The sequence below is a fragment of the Pollicipes pollicipes genome, unplaced genomic scaffold (assembly GCF_011947565.3).
Source record: "Pollicipes pollicipes isolate AB1234 unplaced genomic scaffold, Ppol_2.1 Scaffold_6052;HRSCAF=7182_pilon_pilon_pilon, whole genome shotgun sequence".
Lineage (NCBI taxonomy): Eukaryota > Metazoa > Arthropoda > Thecostraca > Pollicipedomorpha > Pollicipedidae > Pollicipes > Pollicipes pollicipes.
In genome coordinates this window covers 1,008,537-1,030,942 of record NW_023596805.1, presented here as the reverse complement: position 1 = coordinate 1,030,942, position 22,406 = coordinate 1,008,537, and the positions used below count along the sequence as shown (strand labels likewise).

At 52.0% G+C, this 22,406-nt stretch overlaps 1 protein-coding gene across 4 annotated transcripts; it reads right to left on the bottom strand.

Moving 5' to 3' along the window:
* Positions 1–40: 40 nt before the first annotated feature.
* On the bottom strand, positions 41–19,865 carry LOC119104485 (SET domain-containing protein SmydA-8). 4 transcript variants are annotated; one of them, XM_037228195.1, is made up of 11 exons: positions 19,300–19,865; positions 13,661–13,795; positions 13,169–13,298; positions 12,460–12,634; positions 10,822–10,960; positions 8,793–8,972; positions 8,402–8,579; positions 6,438–6,643; positions 5,928–6,096; positions 5,018–5,181; positions 41–4,333 (listed from the first exon to the last, which is right to left on the bottom strand). In XM_037228195.1, the coding sequence occupies exons 2-11, from the start codon at positions 13,730–13,732 to the stop codon at positions 4,199–4,201; spliced, it is 1,548 nt and encodes a 515-aa protein (XP_037084090.1). In that variant the 5' UTR covers positions 13,733–13,795; positions 19,300–19,865; the 3' UTR covers positions 41–4,198. The 4 variants fall into 4 exon arrangements, with proteins under 4 accessions (XP_037084090.1, XP_037084092.1, XP_037084091.1 ...); XM_037228197.1 differs by having other exon boundaries at positions 13,661–13,748; XM_037228196.1 differs by having other exon boundaries at positions 19,723–19,865.
* Positions 19,866–22,406: the final 2,541 nt, after the last annotated feature.

The window sequence follows — 22,406 nt, the reverse complement described above, 5'->3', positions numbered from 1 at the left end:
CTCCTCGTGGACGCTGACAGGGAAACAACGAAACCTCGGAAATGGATAGACTAGACCTAGAACTAAACAGAACGGAATTAGACAGAACAGAGACTAAAATTAGCAATACAAAATGAATACGAAAATAGCATGGATTGAATAACACTAAATTAGACCCCAAGATAATAGCAAACTAAGTGACTCAACAAACGAGAAGCGAGCACTAAATCAAACTGGACATGCAAACGGTCCACCGATTACATGACGATAAAACATTGGCCAAATACATAACTGGCGGGGAAAGCAGGTGAAAACTAGCTGTCCACTCCTCCGGGCTTATCGGAGTTTAGGGCTAAGCCGCGGCTGACTGCAGCGGGAGATAAGTGGCGCCAGTCACGAGACGGCGGAAAACACCGCTGTAGAACGCCAGCGTCGAGATAAGCCAACGCATGTCAGCGTCAAGACGAGCTGCCTGCTACAGTCTACCGCCGGGTCGTCGAGCCCAATACATGGCGGCGGGACACGTGACCTCTCGGGGTGCAGCCTCGGCGGCCACTGGGAGCACGGGCTGTTGGAGGTGAAGCTGGTAGACAACGACGTCTACGAAGTGACCCTGGCGGACAACGAGCTGTCCGAGGTGGACCTGGTGGACAACAAGCTGTACGATATGGTCTCGGTGGTGGAACGGCGGGGCGGTCGGACGGTGCTGACGGCGCCAGCGGATGTCGGCATTGACCAGCTGCGTCTGGTGTGACGAATGTTGTGATAGCGACGTCGCCTGACTCATGCGTTAAGGACGCTCGGTGTATTTTCCAGCTGCCGGTGCTGTTGACGCTAGACGTGTAACTGCCTCTTGTTTCGCACAACGTTGTTAGTCATGTAAGTGGTAGATGTATGCATCCAAAGGCGCTAAAACCTGAGGGCCCATATATGACTGAGCCTGCCCCACATCCCAGCGTTCTGGAAATCTTTTCGTGGCTCTAAGGGTGCTGATTGACAGGACATAATAAAAAAATCCCCGCTCCCAATTCGGGAGAATTGTCGTTGTCTCAGTTCACATTCAGTGCGTTGAGGCGTGTACATGCAAATGCAGTAGCCAGTCACTGGAAAAAAAAACGCGTAACCAGTCGCGGACGCGCTTCATTCCGCCGCGGCATGCGTACGGACGTGCTGCAGTCCGGCCCGACGTGCGCGCGGACGTGCCTCAGTACGGCGCGACGTGCGCGCGGACATGCCTCAGTACGGTGCGACGTGCGTACGTACGTGCTTAAGTCCGCCATGGCGTGCGTGCGGACGTGCCTTGGGTCCGGCCGACGTGCGCGAAGACGTGCGACCGGAGGCAACGGATGTGTTCGGCGTCACAGCATGCTTCAGGGGAGCCGTGCGGCGCTCAACCAATGGCTGCCCGCCAGTGAACAGGTCACCAACGGGGCAGGGGACACTCGCCAGGACTGCCGCACTCGCGTGCAGCTAGCCTATTCTGTGCAGAGGTCAGACGACGCCATTCTGAATAAAACCGTGGCGTTACATCTCGTACCACATTCGATGAATGATTAACGAGATTCACTTCATCAACCAAATCAGGGCGTTTAACTTACATATTTATGTGCGGATTACAACCCAGGCTGAACTTCTCAATTGATGGCTGCTTTACGTCGGCATGTGATGGGTATGTAAATCTAAATGCAATGCAATACGATAGACATATAAAATTGCAAAATGCATGACACTGCTTTCCTCGCTGGAAAACTATTTTGAGCCGACAGAAAAAGAACAATCTTCCTTAGAAACTCCGAGATGCAATTTACGGTGACTGAAAAATGGAGAGAAACTAGGTTTCAGATGCAGGTTAGCTCAGCATTTTCGGTTGAGTCTCCTGTCCTCAATCGATTTCCGGGAGTGACCTCCCTGACCTGACCTGTGAGAGGACGAGGACTGTCACGAGCGTATTGATCACGTCCTGGTGAACGAGGCGTGAAAGAGTTCCAGCCTTATTACCAGCGTACATGCGCTGACAGCTGATAAAACCCGCACGTCCAATGGGAAGGTTTTGTCGAACATAATGCACAGGTTTTTGAGTTGGTTACAAGGCTTTAAGGGCGTTCGTCACGGAAGGCGTCGTTGACTATTGGAACGTTCCACAGAATTTGACAGACTCCATGTGCGACGAGCTGAATTTTGTTCGTGTTAACGGTCAGATTCGGTTATCCGCTACTGTTTCTTTCATTTAATGCGGTGTATTTAGCTGTTTCCTGTAACGTCAGCTATATACTTTTGAGTTAATCACTCCACAGCCACTGACACCATAGACAGATGAATATAGTTTTATCTTAACGCACACCAAATTGACTACAAGTTGAATCGAATACCCTGTTTGTTTGCCCTGTAAGGTGTCACTCTTCAGTAAATGTCTCCTCACAGCCCTACTGGACTCCACGACGCGGAAAACACTGTTGGTCGCCTCTGGTTTCACCTCATTGTCCATTACCAAATGTTTTTTTTTTCTCGGAAAGCTTTTCATTCCATGCGGTCGGACGGGCTCGTCCACCCTTGGATAGCATCTCAGTCGTCGTTCCCGCTCTGTGAATGGCCGCTGCATTAATGTGTCTGAAATCCGGAGAGAAACTAGATTTTGAGCGAAGGTTAGGTTAGGTTAGGTTAGCGTAGGTTAGGTTAGGTTAGGTTAGGTTAGCGTAGGTTAGGTTAGGTTAGGTTAGCGTAGGTTAGGTTAGGTTAGGTTAGCGTAGGTTAGGTTAGGTTAGGTTAGCGTAGGTTAGGTCAACACCTTCGGCTGAGACCCCTCACGCCAATCGATTTTGGAAAACCATATCTCTGATCATGACTGTCTCACGCCTCGTTTCCCAGGGCGTTATCGGTAGGCTCATGACGGCCCTCGTTCCCTCACAGGTCAGATCAAGGATGTCGCATTATCTGCGCCGCTCCAACGCTTCTGCTCACAGCTTACTTTGTGCCATGTTCAGTTCTTACCAGCTCCCATCGGCTGTTACCAGTTCCCTGCCAGTTCTTTTCACATCACATGCTGAATGAGAGGCGCCCAAAGCCCGTAGTGTCCTTGACGAAGCCACATGACCGCGAGACACCGCTGAAGGGATGAACATCGTGGAGAAAGACTAGTGCCCAATGGGAAAGCCCAAAGCCCATGATCCACGCAATTCTACCGCCATACTTCCGCCGTGTCACCATTCATTGCTATCGAATCAAAAGCTGAAAATGAGTGTCGTAATAAACCGGGCATGTTTCAAATGACTACTATATAGGTCCGTTGGATAAATTAAAACCATTAGTTTCAAATGGCTGTTGAACAGCGTGTTCCATGTCTGTCCACGAGCCGATTTTAAACTGCGTAGCGCCGTTCGAGGTCAGATTCGGGAGCGGGTCTGCGATTTAGCGTAGGTGTCAGTCGACACCGCTGAGGTGAGGCGAGGCACAAGAGTGCAGGTTAAAGTCGACGGCCTTTTCAGCCTTTCAGCTTTTGACGCGTCGTGTATTTCCATATTGTTACAGGACTCACGAGAGCCAAAGAGCAAACGTACCAGCAGTGAGAAGAGCAGCCGGTGGACAGCTGGCCAAACCGAGGCAGCTAACAGCCTCGGGAGCTCAGTTTATCGATGCGACTGCCGGCTACATAGTGATTTGTAATCGCCTCAGATTGCTCGATTGTAGACAAACATGTCGTTGATATCAATGGGCTGGTACCTGTCAAGTCAATAGCATTGGGGGACCGCCACACAGCCGTTGATATGGCGTCAATTCATGACCTGACACTAAGGGCTTAAGAGAGGCTTTCAGAGGCCTTTCATTCCGTGAAAACTTCGCGGCGACAATGCCCCCCCCCCCCAAAGGGCAGTTTTGGGGTCGTGCTGCCTCCCCCTTCCCCACAATTGGAGGCGGCACTGGCAAAAAGTCCTGGCATTTTTAGCAATCTAGGCTGCACGTCGGGTTTTAGATGGGTAAGAAGGGTCCAAATAATCAAAATAGCATCTAAGCCTATGACGGTGCCTTGAATCAGTGAACAAAGAACGTAAGCCTAAGCAGAGCTGCCTAGCTGGAAAGGCTCTTATGGCTCAATCCGGTCCCACTCATGAGCAATGTCCTGACTGCGGCAATCAAGCCAATAGCAGCAGAAAGCTGAAAACAGCGCGTGCCGAGACTTGAACGCGCAATCTTTCTATAACGACATCAGCACTCCACCAAGCCGCTATGGCGCCACCAAGCGTGTGATGTCCTTCTTCAGCTGTCTCTCCTCCCTGGCCAGCTCCTCTAGCCAGCCAGGCTCGCAGAATAAAATAGTGGAAGCCTCCTCCAGAAGAGTGGCAATCTCCTTCCACCGCACCTGCGACGAGGAATGGAATGGAATGGGTTCTTAGTCAGGGGCGCGGCTTTGCGCCAATTTTTAACTCATTATCTCTGTCCACGTTGGCTGTTAAGTGCATTCGTGAAAAACGGTATACACAAAAGAAAGGCGATAATAATAGCCTTATTCCTCGCAGAATAATCAGAAAATTAGAGAGTAAAACGTGAGAACACCATGGTCGTTTGAGTGTTAACCATCGTGCTAGGATCTGCAGTCACATCAATCGACATCTTAGTTTCCAGCACCTACGCAAGGTTTCCTCATCACAGTTCTTCCGTGCGCACTGCATGGGTACTTCAAAAATTGCACGTCAGCTTAAGAGGTAACTCTTTTCCTGCAGTAAGAGGTAACTGCCTACAAAACAGGGTTACCACTTAATAACATTTCATTCCAACATCAGGAACGCGGCACAAATTAGCCGCAATCCGGGGAGAAATCAGGAGTTCGGATTGGGTAGACTAAGCATGTTGGCTTAGCCTCCGACCGATTTAGGAAGTGACACCCTGGTTACCAACCATTAATATTCAGCTGCCCCCCTCCCCTCCTTCTCCCAACGCAGATAAACGATGAAAGAGTTACTGCGCCGCAAAGCTATGTGCTCTTGTGTTGTGATTGCAAGTCATGTAAGCAGCTTTCCAGTCAAGTATCATGCGCCATCCTCACCGTGTCGGGGCTTCGTGTCTTCACCGACAGATGTCTCTGCGTCCTGCAGAGCTCCAGCGTCAGCACGCCCCTGAAGCGCGTCTGGCCGGGAGTCAGAGCGTCCGCCAGCAGCAGCAGCTGCCGGCACAGCTGCTCCTTCCTCTCCAACTGCTTCTCCGTCAATTCTGTAACGTCGTATATCGTCAGTGACGTTACACTGTGTCACGGCGCCATTGCCTAACCGGTGTTGCTTATGTCTGGGTGACACTGTATCGCTTTGCCAGCTTCGTTTAGAGACACTCAAAGGCAGAGCCAGCGCCTTATCTTGGGAAGTAGGTCCTCGGCTCTGCTGATGGCGTAATGTCGGTCCGCCCCGCGCGTTATCAGTTGGTTTCGTTGGTTGCCGCCCGCCGCCCGCGCCGGCAGTAGGTCGCCGTGTCATGTAGGTCGTCGTCGCCGTGTCATGTAGGCAGTAGGTCGTCGTGTTGCCGTGTCATGGTCCCAAAAACTGTGGGCGCTCAAAGGCAGAAAACAAAAGCAGATACAAGTTTTTGGTGTCAAGTCACGCACAAGGCATACCCCGTAGACTACCGAAAATTGTGGGGTCATGGCGCGTAATGTTAAAGAGATATCCTAAGAATATATATCCTGAGTCAACATAAAACTACACATCATTCTGCTCAGAATCAAACAAGGAACACGTCTGAATAAAGTTCAGGCTGGTACTTGGAAAAGTTTCGAATAGGTTAGCGTGTAAAGCTAAAAAATAATTTTCAGGAATTATCGACCTTCGCCGATCGAATCAGGGCGAGGGTTAATGTCAGTGCCAACAGTCAAAGGGTTCAGTGCTAAGGACAAAAGGTGGATGCATTTCAGCGGGCATGTCATCGCTTATGTCTATAGACACCCACGACTTCGACGCCGGCCCGACCTGGCCACGTGTAGCCTGAGGCGGTGCCGTACAGCTGCACCAGGGCATAGTTGACCTCCGCCCTCTGGCTGCAGGAGGGGTCGAGCTGGGTGAGTACGTCCTCCAGACCCTCCACCGACCGCTCCGCCGTCTTCGTCAGCTGTGCCATCGAACCCCGTCTCTCCTGCACCTGCCAGGCAGGCACAGGACGGGTCAAATGGGACGTGAGCATGCCGACGGTCAAACAGCTGGTTGTTGTGCTGTTTGTCACGACCAGGTCGTAAGCGAGATGAGGCTGTCTGGACAGTGTCATGCTCTTTCAGGTGGCTAGACATGACGATTCAAGCCCAGATAGCGAGAATTCATTCCCGTTCCATTTCGTACCGATGCATTGTTTCTGAATGAACTGGTCTAATCTCCAATCGTGACTTTATCAATAAGGCATAACACCGTATCCTCAATAAGTCCTGATGCCGCATCCTCACCAAACCGAAATCAAGTCATAGATCATGCCACCAGTCTCGTCTTCACCTCCTCCGCCGAGGATTTTTTGCCGCAACGATGGCAGCGCCACGCAGCGGCCGCCTCGAGAGGCTCTCTGCTGACCAGGGGGCCGCCGCAACCCCGGCAAGACAGCGAACTAAGCCAGGTGTTCAGCTCAGTCGGATCCAGGCAGCGCTCGCAGCGACATCTGAAGCATTTGCTGAACAACAGGTGCTGTCGCCTAGCGGCGGTATCTGCAACCAGAACCCGCGCCTCAGGGCTTGCTACAACAGCTCCAGGCATACACACACGGGACTTGGCCAGTGACTGTAACACACGGGAGTCTAGCGTCCTATTTAGCTGGTGGGAGAAGAACGCATCCCCCTAACGCTCTTAACCTGCGCCGCAGTCCTCCAACTTGGATACGAAAGCATACCAAATTAGGAGAGAAGTACGCGTGTTGTCGAGGGGTGAGGGGGGACGAAAGAAATCTGAGCCGGACGGGGGCAGTCGAGTGCGGACCGAGTCATGAGCTGAGTCATGGGTGGACATGGAGCAGGACGAGGAAACGCTACAATTTTCTACCATCGGAGCCCCTCGTCCGGGAGAGGAAGTGTACCCCAAATGTTCTACCATCGGAGCCCCTTGTCCGGGAGAGGAAGTATACCCCAAATGTTCTACCATCGGAGCCCCTTGTCCGGGAGAGGAAGTGTACCCCAAATGTTCTACCATCGGAGCCCCTTGTCCGGGAGAGGAAGTGTACCCCAAATGTTCTACCCGCGGAGCCCCTCGTCCGGGAGAGGAAGTGTACCCCAAATGTTCTACCATCGGAGCCCCTTGTCCGGGAGAGGAAGTGTACCCCAAATGTTCTACCCGCGGAGCCCCTCGTCCGGAGAAGCTAACAGGTGTCCCTAATGTTCAACAGTGCATCGAGATCAAGTTAAGAAAAGTGCACTGACATGGCCGATCCATGCTCACCTGAGGACATGCATCGTTTTTCGGAAACGTCCACTTGAACTAATGACATAGAAGAGCTTTCAGTCTGCCCGCTCCCGATTTTCTCGAGGAGAGATACCGACGCCAGGATACACCTGTCATCAAACTGAACGGCATCGGCAGCCGTAGCTAACAAGGCAGCGGCGCCGGACGCGCGAGAACGAACACGCGTCTTGAGATCATACTTCCGAGAGAATCTCATGATCAATCCGTGGCTTTCAAGATTTATACTGGTGAAAACATTTCGCCCATAAAACTCTGGGGTTCTGCTCCAAGCAGTTTAAAAACTACAGGACCGGGAAAAATAGATACTCAATTATTACGTTTGGCATTGGCCATGTTGTATGGCAATACCGTCCTGAATTGGAAATGCTGTAAGTGCCAATCTGTTCCTTATCATCAATCTGAAAATCATACGGGAGAAATACACGCCTAAGACTATCCTCTACGTGTGCGAATTGACCCATAAAGCGCTCAAAGTTTTTTCAGATACAAGATCATTCTCGATTGCGCGTTGTGGTAAGTTGAAAAAGTAGGTCAGTTGATTTATCGGGCTGAAAAGTCATCTGTTATCTCGAAGGCAAATAAAATGAATGGAACAGTGCCCGTCCAAGTGACCCGGCCGAACGCGGTGATGTTCTGGGTCGTGTGTGGGCGTTTTACCAGAAGGGGCCTTTGTCTCATTCACCCATGGGCAGAGACGGAGAGGCTTACCAAGCCTCTCCGCCTCTGCTGCGCAGCACTTGAATCGACGTTCCCCGCTTCTCCCTTCCACTCACTCTAAAATACCTGACACCATCTCTTTCGCCCCTAACTCCTACTCGCTCTTCAGTGCCCGACTTGATGACCTTCAGCTCACACTCCTGCTCACTCAACAGCTCCCGGCTGTATGACCTTGACCTCACAATCTTACTAGCTCCATAGCGCCCGACTTTATAACCTTGCATCTTGACCTCACAATCTTACTAACTCCATAGCGCCCGACTTTATAACCTCCAGCTCACACTCCTGCTCACTCCAGAGTGCCTGCGTGTAGCTGGTGGTGATCCGCTGACCGGCCGCGATCCTGACGGTAGCGCGGACGGTGATGTTGTAGCCGTCGTCGAACAAGTGCCGCGTGTTGGGCCGACAGTCGTGGTTCTGCAGGGAGGCCGCCGCGTACACGGCACGTGCCTTGGCCGAGCCGATCCGCACCTGAAGAGATGTCACACGGTCACGTGACACCTGCAAACGTGTCGCAAGGCACGTGCCATTGCGAAACCCCGCCCACGACAACTTGGTGGCAGGGGTGAGCCCGAAGGTCTCGACGGCCTCAGGCCTTGCACAATGCGCATGACCAGAGTAGCGTCACGCATCTTGGGCATCTCGGTATCGAAACATATCGCTGCTAAACGTGATGTCACTCACCTCGAAGGCATTGGTGTCCAGCACGGCGCACATAGTGAGTATGACGTCCTCAGTGACGTCACACTCCGTGGGGAGGGCGGCGGTGAGGAAGGCGGCCAGTTGTGCGGCGTTCAGACGGTAGAGGGCACTATGTCGCCGCTCCTCCAGGTGGTGCTCCATCGAGCTGAGGGATGCCCAGGCCTGGAACACCACGAGGACCCGGGAGGACCCGATCAGGGGCAAGCACAGCTGAAACCGCATCAGCTCAAATCGTCAGCATCGCTGCGATGCGTCGGCAACATCTTCATCCCCTAGCGTTGAAGTAACACGAGGAAGACACGACACGCATCGACCACCTCAATAGCTCGCGATCGTTCATCCGGTTCACTGTGGAACGCGAGGACATTGACAAGCCACCGTTTCTAGACGTATAGTTGAGAGGGACGTCAACATGTTCAGAACATCGGTGCACCGGAAACAGAAAGCAACCCGTGGCTGCCTGCACTTCCAGTCACACCACTCGGGCACCGTCAATTAATAAATGGTGAGACGCCCTCAGCGTCGCGCAGATGTCATCAAGGACGATGACACGACTAGAAAGGGGGAACTGAACATCCTGAACCCGGTGTTCCGCAAGAATGAGTAGCCGAAAGATTTTCTTGACGGGGAGCCCAGAGAGCATGCTCAGCAAGCAGAGCAGCTTGAGGAGGCACAAACAACAAGGGCATCGTTGTCTTGCAGCAATGTCCTGTCATGGATCAGAAGAATCTCTGTGGATGACACAGAATAAGGTGGACAGCCCTCAAAGGGGATCCAACGCTCCCGAGAGCCCTTACCAACGCTCCCGAGAACCCTTAGCAAAGTCAGACCGCCGATACCTATGAACCATGCGAGGACCTGCATATGCGACACACCATACAGCTGTTGGAGGCCCTACAAAGGGCAGACATATGGCCCTCAGTCGGTCACATCGGAGAAGCACAGAAAGGGCACCATCTGTCTGGTCTGGTGTGACTGCGCATGCGCGGCCAGGTGGCGGTCACCGACTGGCGTGGGAAGCGATAGACCATCACCATCCTACTATCATCGACAGAGAGCAAACTGAAAATTTGAGAGGTTCGGGGGGCAACACACATGCCATTGGCTTACAATATATCAGTAGGATAAATGTAGACATCAGCCCAGTACGGCACCCAATCCTGCGGAAAATCCACAAATATTCAGGAGTTGAAAGATACCAAGCTCGAACACGGAGGGGATGTCTTTCCAGGTTAGCTCAATTGGAAGAGTGCTGAATTTGCAATCAAAAGACACTGGTTTGAGTATCAGCCATACCAAGGACAAAATTCGTGATATGACGCGCGCATGGGTAAGAGCAAAATATCGCCCAGATCTTCTCGGAAATATCTCTAACATCAAACATCTCGCCAACCCGATGGCGATGGACGGGGGATTTAGTGGTCTTTGTGTGCATACGAACACATACGAACATGAGGACGGTGGTCTGAGCAATTGTTCATCGGTGATAAGACGGCTCTCTCAATCGTTCAGTAAAACAACACTGAATATTTCATTTCAAATCCAGGCATATGCCGCATTCCAGTCCTTTCGCTCATTCCAGTACAAATCCTTGTCAGTCTTGTGTTTTAATGCAAACCCTCCCTATCTGTGGACATTTTGTCCGCGGCTTTCAACTCTGGGCTCTTAAAAAGAACCTATTTAAGTTTCTTCCCACTATTACACGAGTGGGCGCATGGCGTTTAGAGTGCGAGCGTATTCCGTATGTTGTTTAAAAAGCGGGGAACTGTACTTTGGCAAAATGAATTGACGCCAGGACCAAACCGACCTACTGACAGCTGCATTTTTGCAGTGTAAGTTGTAAGCGCCCGAGGGTAACCCGACCACCTCACTACCAGTTCATATACACCATTGAGCACAATCACACAACTGGTTTACGTACCCCATTCGAGCATTGGTATTCAGCTACCGCGTAATCGAGCACACTCTCCAGTGGCGCTCCATGCGAAACAGGTCAGTGAACTCTGATCACCTCTGGTTGGTTTCGCAGCAGAAGACAGCGCACGGGGCCAACGCAGCCGTAGACGGGCGAGGCGCCCGAGGCTGCCGGCCGCAGGTCAAAAGGTCGCCGCGCACGTGACCACAGCAGACACTCGTCCCGGCTGTGCCATCTGCGGAGCGCCGGGGTCAGTGTGCGCACGTCGTCGATATGATGTGATGACATCTCGATGCTTCTGACATTGATGTGGAAGCATGTTTAGGTGACTAAAGCATGACATGAAGTACAAGGTCGTCACTGTGATGACAAAATAAATCATCATTATGGTCCTCAGAGAACTTGTGCACATTGATTCGCATTACATGATGAAAGTGTACGGGGTCGGAATGTCAAATTAGGCTATTGTTGTACGAAATAGCTGTTAAAGCGAGTGTTCCAATTTGGTATGGGGTTTTGGACTGAAATAGCCATGTTAAAGGTTATTTGGCGTAGTTTGCAGCCCTTGCGCTTCTTAAGACCTAAGCCCTTCTAGTTTTTGAGCTACACGTTTGCGAAGATGTGCACACTTTTTCGAGGAGGCTGTTTCAAGGTCACCCAGACATCCATGATGCCATAATGACGTCATTTAAATCCTCTTATTCCCTTGGCATGCGGCGATCCAGGCCAAGATAAATATACTAACCGAGTCGTTCATATCTCGCGTTCGTGAGCACAACATCCATTATACTACCGTCAATTCGCTCTCTATAAATGTTGCGCAAAATAATATGACGTAATCAAACAATGACGAGTTGAAAAGCACACTAACTTAATAGAAGAATTGTGTTATCTAGAGCAGCCTTTTCCACTTAAAAGTATACGAATAGTCATAAGTGAGCTTATTTCATCACATCTGACGCCTGCTTTGATATAATGAGATGTGAAACATTCCCTTTGAATATAAATCGGAGCTTAAAGTCGAATAATCATAACAATGTGAATTACAGGGCGGAAAAAGACATAAGGACCAGCATCTAGCTCTTATGGCGGCGGGACATCCGCGTCTGACTTATGACCGTCACACGTGGAACATCCGCCTGTGACTAATGGTAGTCACACGCCGGACATTTCCTTCTGACTATTGATCATCGCGCGTCATACCACCTCTTCTCCCGCTCCAGCGGACGCTGCAAACTTACACAAATTCGCATCTCACGCTTGCTCGCATATCTTGCGGACCCATGTATTCACGTTCACATTCGGCTACATTCTTAACATTCTCGGTAAAACTCTCCTTCACGATGTATTCACGCAGTATTCATGTACAAAGTGTGAAGCAGTGCACTGCATTATCCATACTCCACTTGTTTTTTTTTGGGGGGTGGGGACTGTATGTTAGCTATCTGGAAATCGGCGTTCAGCCCAAAAATGGTGTTATCACATGTTGTTTGGTTGCGCTGGTTGGAATGATGGACCAATCCGCGGTTATTCATTCTATCACCACTGACTGACATATTTATCATCGCTGACTGACGCCTCGCGTCATGTTTATTAGAGTCAAGTTTACAGCCATCGCAAGCGTTCGCACGACTCAACGTGCACGACAGCGAATCCTTCGAGGCATCTCGTGCCAAGCGTTGATGAGCACTTGAAACGGGCGAATTGTTTGTCACAATGTCCCAAATGCCATACCTGGAGCAGTCAGGACGACACAGGCTCCAGCCGCACTTCGGACACCGGACTGCCGGGGGTGTGAGTTGACCTTGCGCTGTGTCATAGGTCAAAGGTCGGTGACAGCCCAGGCACACGGGCCCGGTAGCCTGCTTTGGTCCGACTATGAGAGGGGGCTCCTGCAGGATTATGTCGCCTGGAAAAGAGCGAGCCGTCTCAGCACACTGCGCACTGAAAACAGCACAGGCGGGGGTTCTGGCGCGATCATGGCAATAGTGAATCCTGTGCCAAAACAAGCGCAAAAAGATGCCATAAAAAATGGCGCTTTGCTTTCATCACCGCTCCTTTTTCAATAAGGTGGGCAATTTGATGAGCTCTTTTGGTGCGACCCGACAAATACAGACTTGAATTTGGATACAAATGCTACGTAGCATTTTGCGCTTTGCTTCAGACATTGTGACCCTCCGCTAATTTATGGCAGACTCCAATTTTGAGCGCAACTGTTGATGCATGCATGCCACCTCTGAATGCGGCAGCAAAAGCCTGCTGTTGTCTGCTGCCTAGAAGTCGTGTGTAGTCCAACAGACAAGAGGATCAGAGATACATGTCTTTACCGGCAGACAGAGCTTCACTGCCCAAATAATTGGTGCGTGATACCTCGGCGCTAAATCACGTGAGATGTTTGATAGGTCACCAAGGGCGCATTGTCATTGCTTTCATTGTACACTACCGGGCTGGATGGTTCTGGTGGCCACCATGAAGCGCCCCTCTTCTGGCGTCGTCTCCACCCTCCACGCCTTACACGCCGGCTTGTGTTTCTTCCAGTGCTGCTTCTGGTGGTCCCTGCTGCAATAATGGACCTGGTGACACGGAGCAGAGGACGTCACCCGACCGGGCCACGCGCAGCAGAAGACTACCAGACCGGGCATCACGGAACAGATAATTATGTCATGGCATGACAGAAAGTCCAGCCATTCAGTTTGTCACACGTCATTGAGCAGGGACTACGAAATGGTTTACGTTTATCATTCTCTTTCCTTCCCATTAGGAAAAAAGCACTGTTTCGGAAGTGCCTTAACAGGTAGTTTGAGCTGCTAGTGATGGTTAATAATAACCCAGCCCTTGTTCAGAGTGATCTTAGGGGGGAGGGGGCAACCTATTCCCTGAAAATAACCCACACCTTCAGCCACCACGTGCCTCACCATCCGCCTGCCATACGCACCGTTTGGCAGCTAGCGCAGGCCATGGAGGAGGACACGCCGCACACGGGACACTGACGGTCCAGCTTCGGCATGGTGCTGCCGTCGACACTGCGGGACGAACAGGTGGCGGCTCAGCGCTCCGAGGCGTTCACGTTCTGGCGGAGAGGCAGGCGGTGGGCATCCAGGCAAATACTGCGAGCGGTGGGCCAGTGGTGTAGTTTCGTAAAAATAAGTTGGGAGACGGGGCAGTAAAAAAGGAAATCTTCCGCCAAATACGCCAACGAATGGTTCCCCCTGGATTTAGCGCGCCTATTCTCAAGGCTGGGGAGCTGCAGCATGCATTAGAAATTTGGGTTGGGGCTGGAGCTGGAGCCCAAGTTGGGGACTAGAGCCCCTAACTGAATGGGAAACTACATTCCTGCATGGGGTGTTGCAGTGAAGCAACGTAAATACGCAGCAGTAATATTCTTACGAGCGAAGAAAATAAAAGAGTACTTAAAACCCGGTTTCAAATAAGCAGAGACCATGTCAACGAGCAAAACTCGACAAAACAGCCGTGCTTCATGAGTAGATCGGCACCAAAATTCCGACAGACGGAGGGTGCCACAGCGATTATCAAGCGTCTCTTTCCGTCTCGTCTGTCTCGCGGCGCGCCGACCCACACCCTTTTATTTGCCCTGCTGTCATCGCCGGCGCACGCGGCTGGCCCCAGGCCACGCGCGCGCCTCTCCCGGGGTCAAAAGGTCTCGCCAGTGGCCCAGGTAATGGGGCGGTGACTTTGGCACGGTGCCAGCCTTCTGTTGGGAGCGGCCAGGATGATAAGTGGCGGGCCGTTGCGCCAAATATACCCGGCGGAGGTGTTCGAGCGACTGGCGCAGTCGACGCCGGCGGCGACGTACAGAGGCGACCTAAGCCCGCGCCGCCGTCTACGTCGGAGCCTGGGCCAGGGCGGCGGGGCGACGACAGATGAAGGACCAGGGATGCACCGGGCGAATCATTCAACGTGACAGGCTACTACGGACCCGGATGACCGGTCTGGCTATGCGGCTCGTGTGGTTCGACTTTGACGTTATGGTGTGTGACCTAACTGTGACGTGATGGTGTGTGACCTGATCGTGGTGTGACGGTGTGTGACCTAACTGTGGCGTGATGGTGTGTGACCAAACCGTGATGTGATGGTGTGTGACCTAACTGTGACATGATGGTGTGTGACCTAACCGTGACGTGATAGTGTGTGACCTGACCATGATTTGATGGGGCATCATCTGAATGTGACGTGATGGTGTGTGACCTGGATGTGGCACATCAGGAATGAGAATGATGTTCTTCGGTAAAAGTGGCAAAGATCCAGTAACAAACATTGTGGTCCCATACCAACACGCCGCGCGAGGACATTTTTCCTTAAACTGGTTCGCTCAAAATTGTTCCGGAGCATTTGCTTGGTCGATATATATATATATATATATATATATATATATATATATATATATATATATATAGTTGTAAACGGGGGCGGTACCACCAGCAAAATTTTGACTAAAGGACTGAAAGATACAGAGAGGCAGTTAAGAGATGATGTACATATTATTGTGCGCCAAGCGGACACGGCACCTGTCTTCGTCAACTTGGATCGGACAGCGTACATCAGCAAGATAGGCGAAATCTTGTCAGATGAACGTGAGCTCCAGATTATTGAACAGGACTCCACAAACCGGCTTCGGATTAAGTCAAGCATTTTGTTTTTAACTCCACCAATGCGCTTGTGGGAGGTGTTCACTTTCTCAGATAATCGCTGGCTATCTCTCAAGCTATGCTTATGGAGGTGTAAGACCCATAACAATGGAAACCCCTGACGCTCATCATTTACCGGTGAACATACCAACACAAAAGCTAAAAAAAAAACTTACCCCTTTTTGAGCCCCATATATCCTAGCTCAGCAACGCAGTGACTCTGTTGATGAGTTCCTTGACATTTTCTGAACGCGACGCCCCAACTGTGATCCCTTGATATCTGGTGAACAGGACGCCCCAACCGTGAGCCTGCGTCGATTGACTCTGTTGATGAGTCCCTTGATATCTGGTGAACAGGACGCCCCAACCGTGAGCCTGCGTCGATGGACTCTGTTGATGAGTCCCTTGATATCTGGTGAACAGGACGCCCCAACCGTGAGCCTGCGTCGATGGACTCTGTTGATGAGTCCCTTGATATCTGGTGAACAGGACGCCCCAACCGTGAGCCTGCGTCGATGGACTCTGTTGATGAGTCCCTTGATATCTGGTGAACAGGACGCCCAACCGTGAGCCTGCGTCGATGGACTCTGTTGATGAGTCCCTGATATCTGGTGAACAGGACGCCCCAACCGTGAGCCTGCGTCGATGGACTCTGTTGATGAGTCCCTTGATATCTGGTGAACAGGACGCCCCAACCGTGAACCTGCGTCGATGGACTCTGTTGATGAGTCCCTTGATATCTGGTGAACAGGACTCCCCAACTGTGAGCCCAACTGTGAGCACTGCGTCGATTGATGTAGAGAGCTTGCTCATCAAATCTCCGATCGGCACCACGATTAAGATCATTCCAAGTATCATGTATCACAATCGGTGTGGCGTCCTTCCCTCTCTGCAGCTCTCTTCCGCTATTCTCGAGCAGCTGATCAGAGCTTACATCGCCAATACACCGTTCAGAAGACCTAATGGCAAGCTGTATGTTCAGAAAGATAGGTTTGCCATGGGATCACCCCTGGTCCTCTGTTTGTCAACTTTGACATGGTTCAGGTCGAGGACTTTGCCCTTACTAATCCTATAACCGCCGCCGGCACATATTGCAGGTGTGTCGATGACATCATCCTTGACGTAACATCATGACATCATCCTTGACATCACCCTTGACGACCCGCACCACTTGTAGCGCCTCATTGTAGTGTTTGAAGACAGTTCTGTCCTCCACTTCATCTATGAAAAAGCAAGAAAAGCACAATTCCTGTCCAAGACGTTCTTATAGAAGCCGGGGAGGGGGGAGGGGGAGAGAGGAGCTTTCGTCACAATCGCTTATCGCAAGCCCTCTAAGGTGAGACTGACAATGAACGCCCGTAGTGAATGGCCCAAAATGTATACAAAGGACGCTGTTGGAGCCTTTGCCCGATGGACATTGCGCACATGTTCCAGCTATGAAAGTTTACATGGTGAGCTCTGCCGCGTTACTTAGCTTATGGTTGCGGAAGACCGAAGAGTGCCGAAGAGTTTTGTATTGCTTTTGAGATTGGATAACGACGTATTCGAACGTTAAATTACTAAGACGACACATGTCTCTCGGTGAATTGTCTTGTATCCTATCGGACGATGTTTAACGCAACGCACGAAGGACTGAAAAAACTAGCCAGGAGCTGCCCTGAGCGGAAAGCGCCATACTCTATAATGGCCCATGCCAAAGTGAACGCATATGCATAATGTATAAATATATATATATATATATATATATATATATATATATATATATATATACACTGGCTTATTCACGATGTCGTGAAGCACATCAACATATGCTAACTAAGTTGTACTTCTTATATCAACTCCCAGTGTGTTTCACAACTAATGAAGGCTGCACCGTCAGGGAAAAAACAAAATTATAGCATACACCATGATGGTTCAACACACCCGCACGACACAAACATGAGGCGCAACAAAACTCGTATACAACAGCTTATTGGACGTAAAATTATCCCTTACCGGCGTCGGGGTCCCAACAATTGGCACAGGGCCTCCAGTGCTGCTAGTAGAAATGGGATGGAGGGCACCTTCGTCACTGGAGCCCCTCACTGATACTGGGTCCTTCCATGGTCTCACTATGGACATCTTTATCATGAGTTCTCAAATCTCATTTCATTGTCAGTAAACCCCGCTCAGCACAAAGTAGTCTCTAATATTCGCGGTTCCGTTCATGTCCCATTTCAGCCAACGTGCTTCTCGCCGACTTAGGTCATCTGGACAGCGCAGGAGCTTGTTAGGTACTGTGCGCCAGTGACCGACACAGTGACCCCTCACTGTGCGCCAGTGACCGACACAGTGACCGACAGTAACCCCGACAGTGACCGCCAGTGACCGACACAGTGACCGACACAGTGACCGACAGTAACCCCGACAGTGACCGCCAGTGACCGACACAGTGACCGACACAGTGACCGACAGTAACCCCGACAGTGACCGCCAGTGACCGACACTGTGACCGACACAGTGACCGACAGTAACCCCGACAGTGACCGCCAGTGACCGACACAGTCCCCGACAGTAACCCCGACAGTGACCGCCAGTGACCGACACAGTGACCGACAGTAACCCCGACAGTGACCGCCAGTGACCGACACAGTGACCGACAGTAACCCCGACAGTGACCGCCAGTGACCGCCAGTGACCGACACAGTAACCCCTCACTGTGCGCCAGTGACCGACACAGTAACCCCGACAGTGACCGCCAGTGACCGCCACAGTGACCGACAGTAACCCCGACAGTGACCGCCAGTGACCGCCAGTGACCGACACAGTAACCCCTCACCTGTAGCCCCTCACCGACACAGTAACCCCTGTGACCGACACAGTAACCCCTCACTGTTTCAGGGACTCCGAGCAATGCAGATCGTCGGCCCCAGCCTGATCCCCGCTTGGGAAGTGGGTCCCCAGGCCCCAGACTGCCACGGAGTGGACTGTTCGGTGATGGTGGCCATCACAGGACTCTCATTTTGGCAGCGTGGGCCCCTGACCTAAGCAGGTCCCTCTCATTGTTTCATGGGCGCCGAGCAGTGTAAATCGTGTACTACGGTCGCGTCTGCATGGAAAATGGCCTCCGACCCTATATATATATATATATATATAATATATATATATATATATATATATAATATATATATATATATATATATATATATATATATATATGGCCTATATAATAGTTTTCCTGCACGGAAAATGGCCTCCGACCCGTTCCTGCGGGTTAGGCCCCCCGAAAGCGAACTCCGGCCAGTCATTTTGGCCATTCAATCGGGTTGCTGATCGTCGGTTCCAATCAGCCCGTGGACACCGTCGGGACCTTAGGGGAGGGTGTGCCCTCTGCCTCCCCTCACGCCTCCCTCCACACCCCTGTCATTTACTCGTGAGTTTTGCGACACCCCAGTCATTTCCAGGCTAAGCCAGAAAGTAAAGTGCCTCGTAACAATCAGCTGTCCCTTATGGGTTGACCATTTACGACGTGCGCAAATTTGAAGCAAATGGCCGCCACGAAGCACCAAATGAAAGTGCGCTCTCTGAAAGGACAGCTGCCGCAAGTACTTGCACCCCCATCAGTGAAGATCGGTGAAGTAAAATTTTCCTGTACATTTGCCTGATTAACTGGCAACTTACTTTCTTCGCCGCTCTTTTGTGACCTAAGCGAAGCACGTTTCAGCTCGCTGTGGGGAGCGTGTTTGCTACCGCGCAGGTACCCGAGCTGTTTTCTATGCTTGAACAAAATGTTTTCAGTAGCGTCCAAAGTCCCCAGTGAAGTTCTGCACGATATTTGGAGCGCAGCTCGGTTTCTTAGCGATAGCTGAAGTCTGGGAAAAATTCCTGATCTTTGATTTGGTTTTCGTTGATATTTCCTGCTACGCATTTTCGGATGGTTCTTACTCACATTTCTGGCGATACTGCTGGCCTGCAGTGAGAGATCTCCTGAAGATGTTGGTGGTTTCCGTTTTCGTTCAAACCGCGGTTTCCTGGTGTCTCTTGAACTCTCTCAATAGCCTTCCCACTCAGTAGCCTCTTCAAGTATCAGTGAAATTATCGGTAATGCTTAAGGGTCCCCGATCCGGCTCACCTCGACGCTGCCTGTTTGGCTCACACCGTAGGTCCTGGTCTGGCTCACACCACATCTCCTGGTCTGGCTCACATCGCAGCTCCTGGTCTGGCTCACACCGTAGCTCCTGGTCTGGCTCACACCTTATTTCTTGGTCTGGCTCACGCAGTAGCTTTCGGTCTAGCTCACACCCTATTTCCTGGTCTAGCTCACACCCTATTTCCTGGTCTTGCTCACTCAGTAACACCCAGTCTTACTCACCGGGTATTTTCTGATCTGGATCACTGAGTAGGTCCTGGTTTGGCTCACACCGTAGCTCCCGGTTTAGCTCACAATGTAGCTCCCTGAGAGACGCCCACCAGCCTCATAAGCTCCGGGTGAAGCCCCGGCACAGTTCTGGGGGCGGAAGTTGGCCCGACTCTCCCGCCCCGGCACAAGATGAACGCAGACAGCTGGTCTAACGCAGTGGCGGAGTCAGCGGACGCCAGCGGGTGGTGCTGCAACGACAGTGACGGAGTCAGCGGACCCCATAGCATCGCATGGGCATAGATGCATAAGCAACGCTGTCACAGCGGCAATATAATTCATGTAACAAACAATGAGGGTCCGCAAATGCACGGTCATGTATCGCGTCTTTTCACGCTTTTATTTCTTTATTTTCTTCAATTTCTTGTCATTTCATCGATTTCCTATCGCACATTTCACGAGACATACCAGGAGTTCCCAAGCAAGCGTGTTCTTGAATGGGCAAACAAAATAACCGCGGTTCGACTACTCCATGCATTTCGAAGCTCCACGTACCATTGGTCATCCTAATACCTTAACAGTTCACTGCTTTAGCTCAGCTCTCACAGGCGAATTCCCTGAATATCCCCATTTCCCCTCCTTATACCCCTCCCCCGCTAAATACCACGCCGACACGACCAATCCCCACCGGCGAGAGGCTCGCTGCGCCCTCCCCCCCCCCCCTCCCCCGTCCCGCGCGTCGCCGGGGCTGATCTGTGTCACAGCGGCCCCTGTGGCATGTTCACAGGCACGTGCCAGCTGACAGCGTGACGTAACGGCTCATTGGGCGGGCGACGTGTCGGGCGCGAAGCTCTGGGCGTCTCCGGCCGGCAGCCACATCGTCACATTGTCACATCGTCACATTGTCACATTGTCACGCTGGCACATCGTTACACCTTGCGCTGCCACACTGTCATACTGTCACATTGCCACATCGTTACACCGTCACACCGTCACACCGTCGCACTGTCACAGCGTCACACCGTCATATCGTCACACTGTCACATCGTCACATTTTCACATGTTCACACCGTCACACCGTCACATCGCTACACCATCACACCGTCACACCATCACACCGTCACACCATCACGTCCCACAACTCACAAATCACGCCGTCACACTTCATACCGCCACATCGTCACACCATCTCCACGTGACGTGCCACATGACGGTGCAGTGGTGTGTGATGGGTGTGTTGTCAGCTGGGCATGGCTCGCGCTGGTTGTGAGGCGGGGAGTTAAGGCTGCTCAACGCTTTGCTTACGATCGGGTTAAAGCCACCGGTCCCAGCCGGCCAGCTGCTTTGTAACATTCATGACGGAACGAGGCACACAGAGCCCTGCAGTATGCAAGCGGCAGGCAACCTCACGAGTCCCACCATTAGATGGCTCCGGGGCAGGTTATAACGGTCGTGTCGAAGGCAGACCACACTGACTTCTCCACGAAGCCGCTGGGGTCCTGCTGTGCCGACGGGCACTGGAATGTTGCGGCACAGTCTAACAATACAAATTTGAAGCTGGAAATCAGAGATCTGGCGTCAATGGTGGGCGACGGAGGCAATTGCCCGAGTTGAGTTTTAGTCGCAAATCTGCAAAGTTGCTTCATAATTGTGCAGTCAATGTTTAAGAACCACGTCCTTGATCTTATCCGGTATGTATAAGCCGGCTTAGGGAAGAGTTTTCAGGTAGTGATTGCTCTCCAGCTCATGTGATTCACATCCCTGATGTGATATCAGGGTCCAAGTCGCCCACACCTTGGCTGTTGTGATGGTGCAGAGCTGTGTGCGACAGCTCAGAGGTGTCTCCAGCGATAGCTTAGGAGATGTTTAGTGACGCTTCAGGGGTGCGTTAGGACGACTGTCCTGAAGTGACGGCTCCCCTCTTGTGACGACTCCCCTATTGCGTCGTCTCCCCTATCGCACCGTCTCCCCTATCGCACCGTCTCCCTGTGACGTCTCCTGCCGCGTCTGCTCCCCTTCAGGGGCACCTTGCGCCGCCTCTGCAGTTTTGGACGCAGAACAATCCGCAGTCGGGTATAAATACCGTCCGGCGGGCTGGCACGCTCCGAGCACGCCGGACCAGCCCCGAACCGGGACTGAGCCGGCGCCCTGGCACTGGAAACTGCCGGTTCAGAGATTGCACGCGGCCGGAGCTCCTCTGATCATTTACGGAAGTCGGTCAGTGCTCACAGCGGCGAATCAATGCCCGGCCTTCGTAACGAGGCCGCGCGCCGAGGGGGGCCATTGCGAGGGCGCCCGGGGGCTCCAGGAAGCTCGAGTGCACGCACGGCTCTGGCCGCGGGGCTGGGAAGAGGGCGGTGCACTGTCCTCGTGACCCTGACTGTCTCGGGGTGAAAGTGTTGGTACAGGAGACCCTGGCCGCTTTCATACGGCCTCTGCCCATGCAAACTGCTGCTGTAGCCGGCTTCCGCCTGCGGCGGGGGTTCCCAGTGAGGACCTCGCCTGCAGGCGACGAAGATTGCCAGTGAGAGCCTGCGCCTGTCGACGCCGGGGATTTTCTAAGTAAGGGCCTATCCCTGTCGACGACGAAGATTGCCAGTGAGAGCCTGTGCCTGTCGACGCCGGGGATTTTCTAAGTAAGGGTCTGTCCCTGTCGACGATGGAGGTTTCCAGTGCCAGTGTCTCTGTGTGTAGACGAT

Bases quoted from the DNA above. Each gene is read 5' to 3' on its own strand.
- LOC119104485 (XM_037228195.1), bottom strand. From the start codon at position 13,732: ATGCCGAAGCTGGACCGTCAGTGTCCCGTGTGCGGCGTGTCCTCCTCC. The intron at 8,580-8,792 runs GTGAGTGACATC...ACATCTCTTCAG, and splicing joins TGGACACCAATGCCTTCGAG to GTGCGGATCGGCTCGGCCAA. The intron at 5,182-5,927 runs GTCGGGCCGGCG...ACGACGTTACAG, and splicing joins CTCAGGCTACACGTGGCCAG to AATTGACGGAGAAGCAGTTG.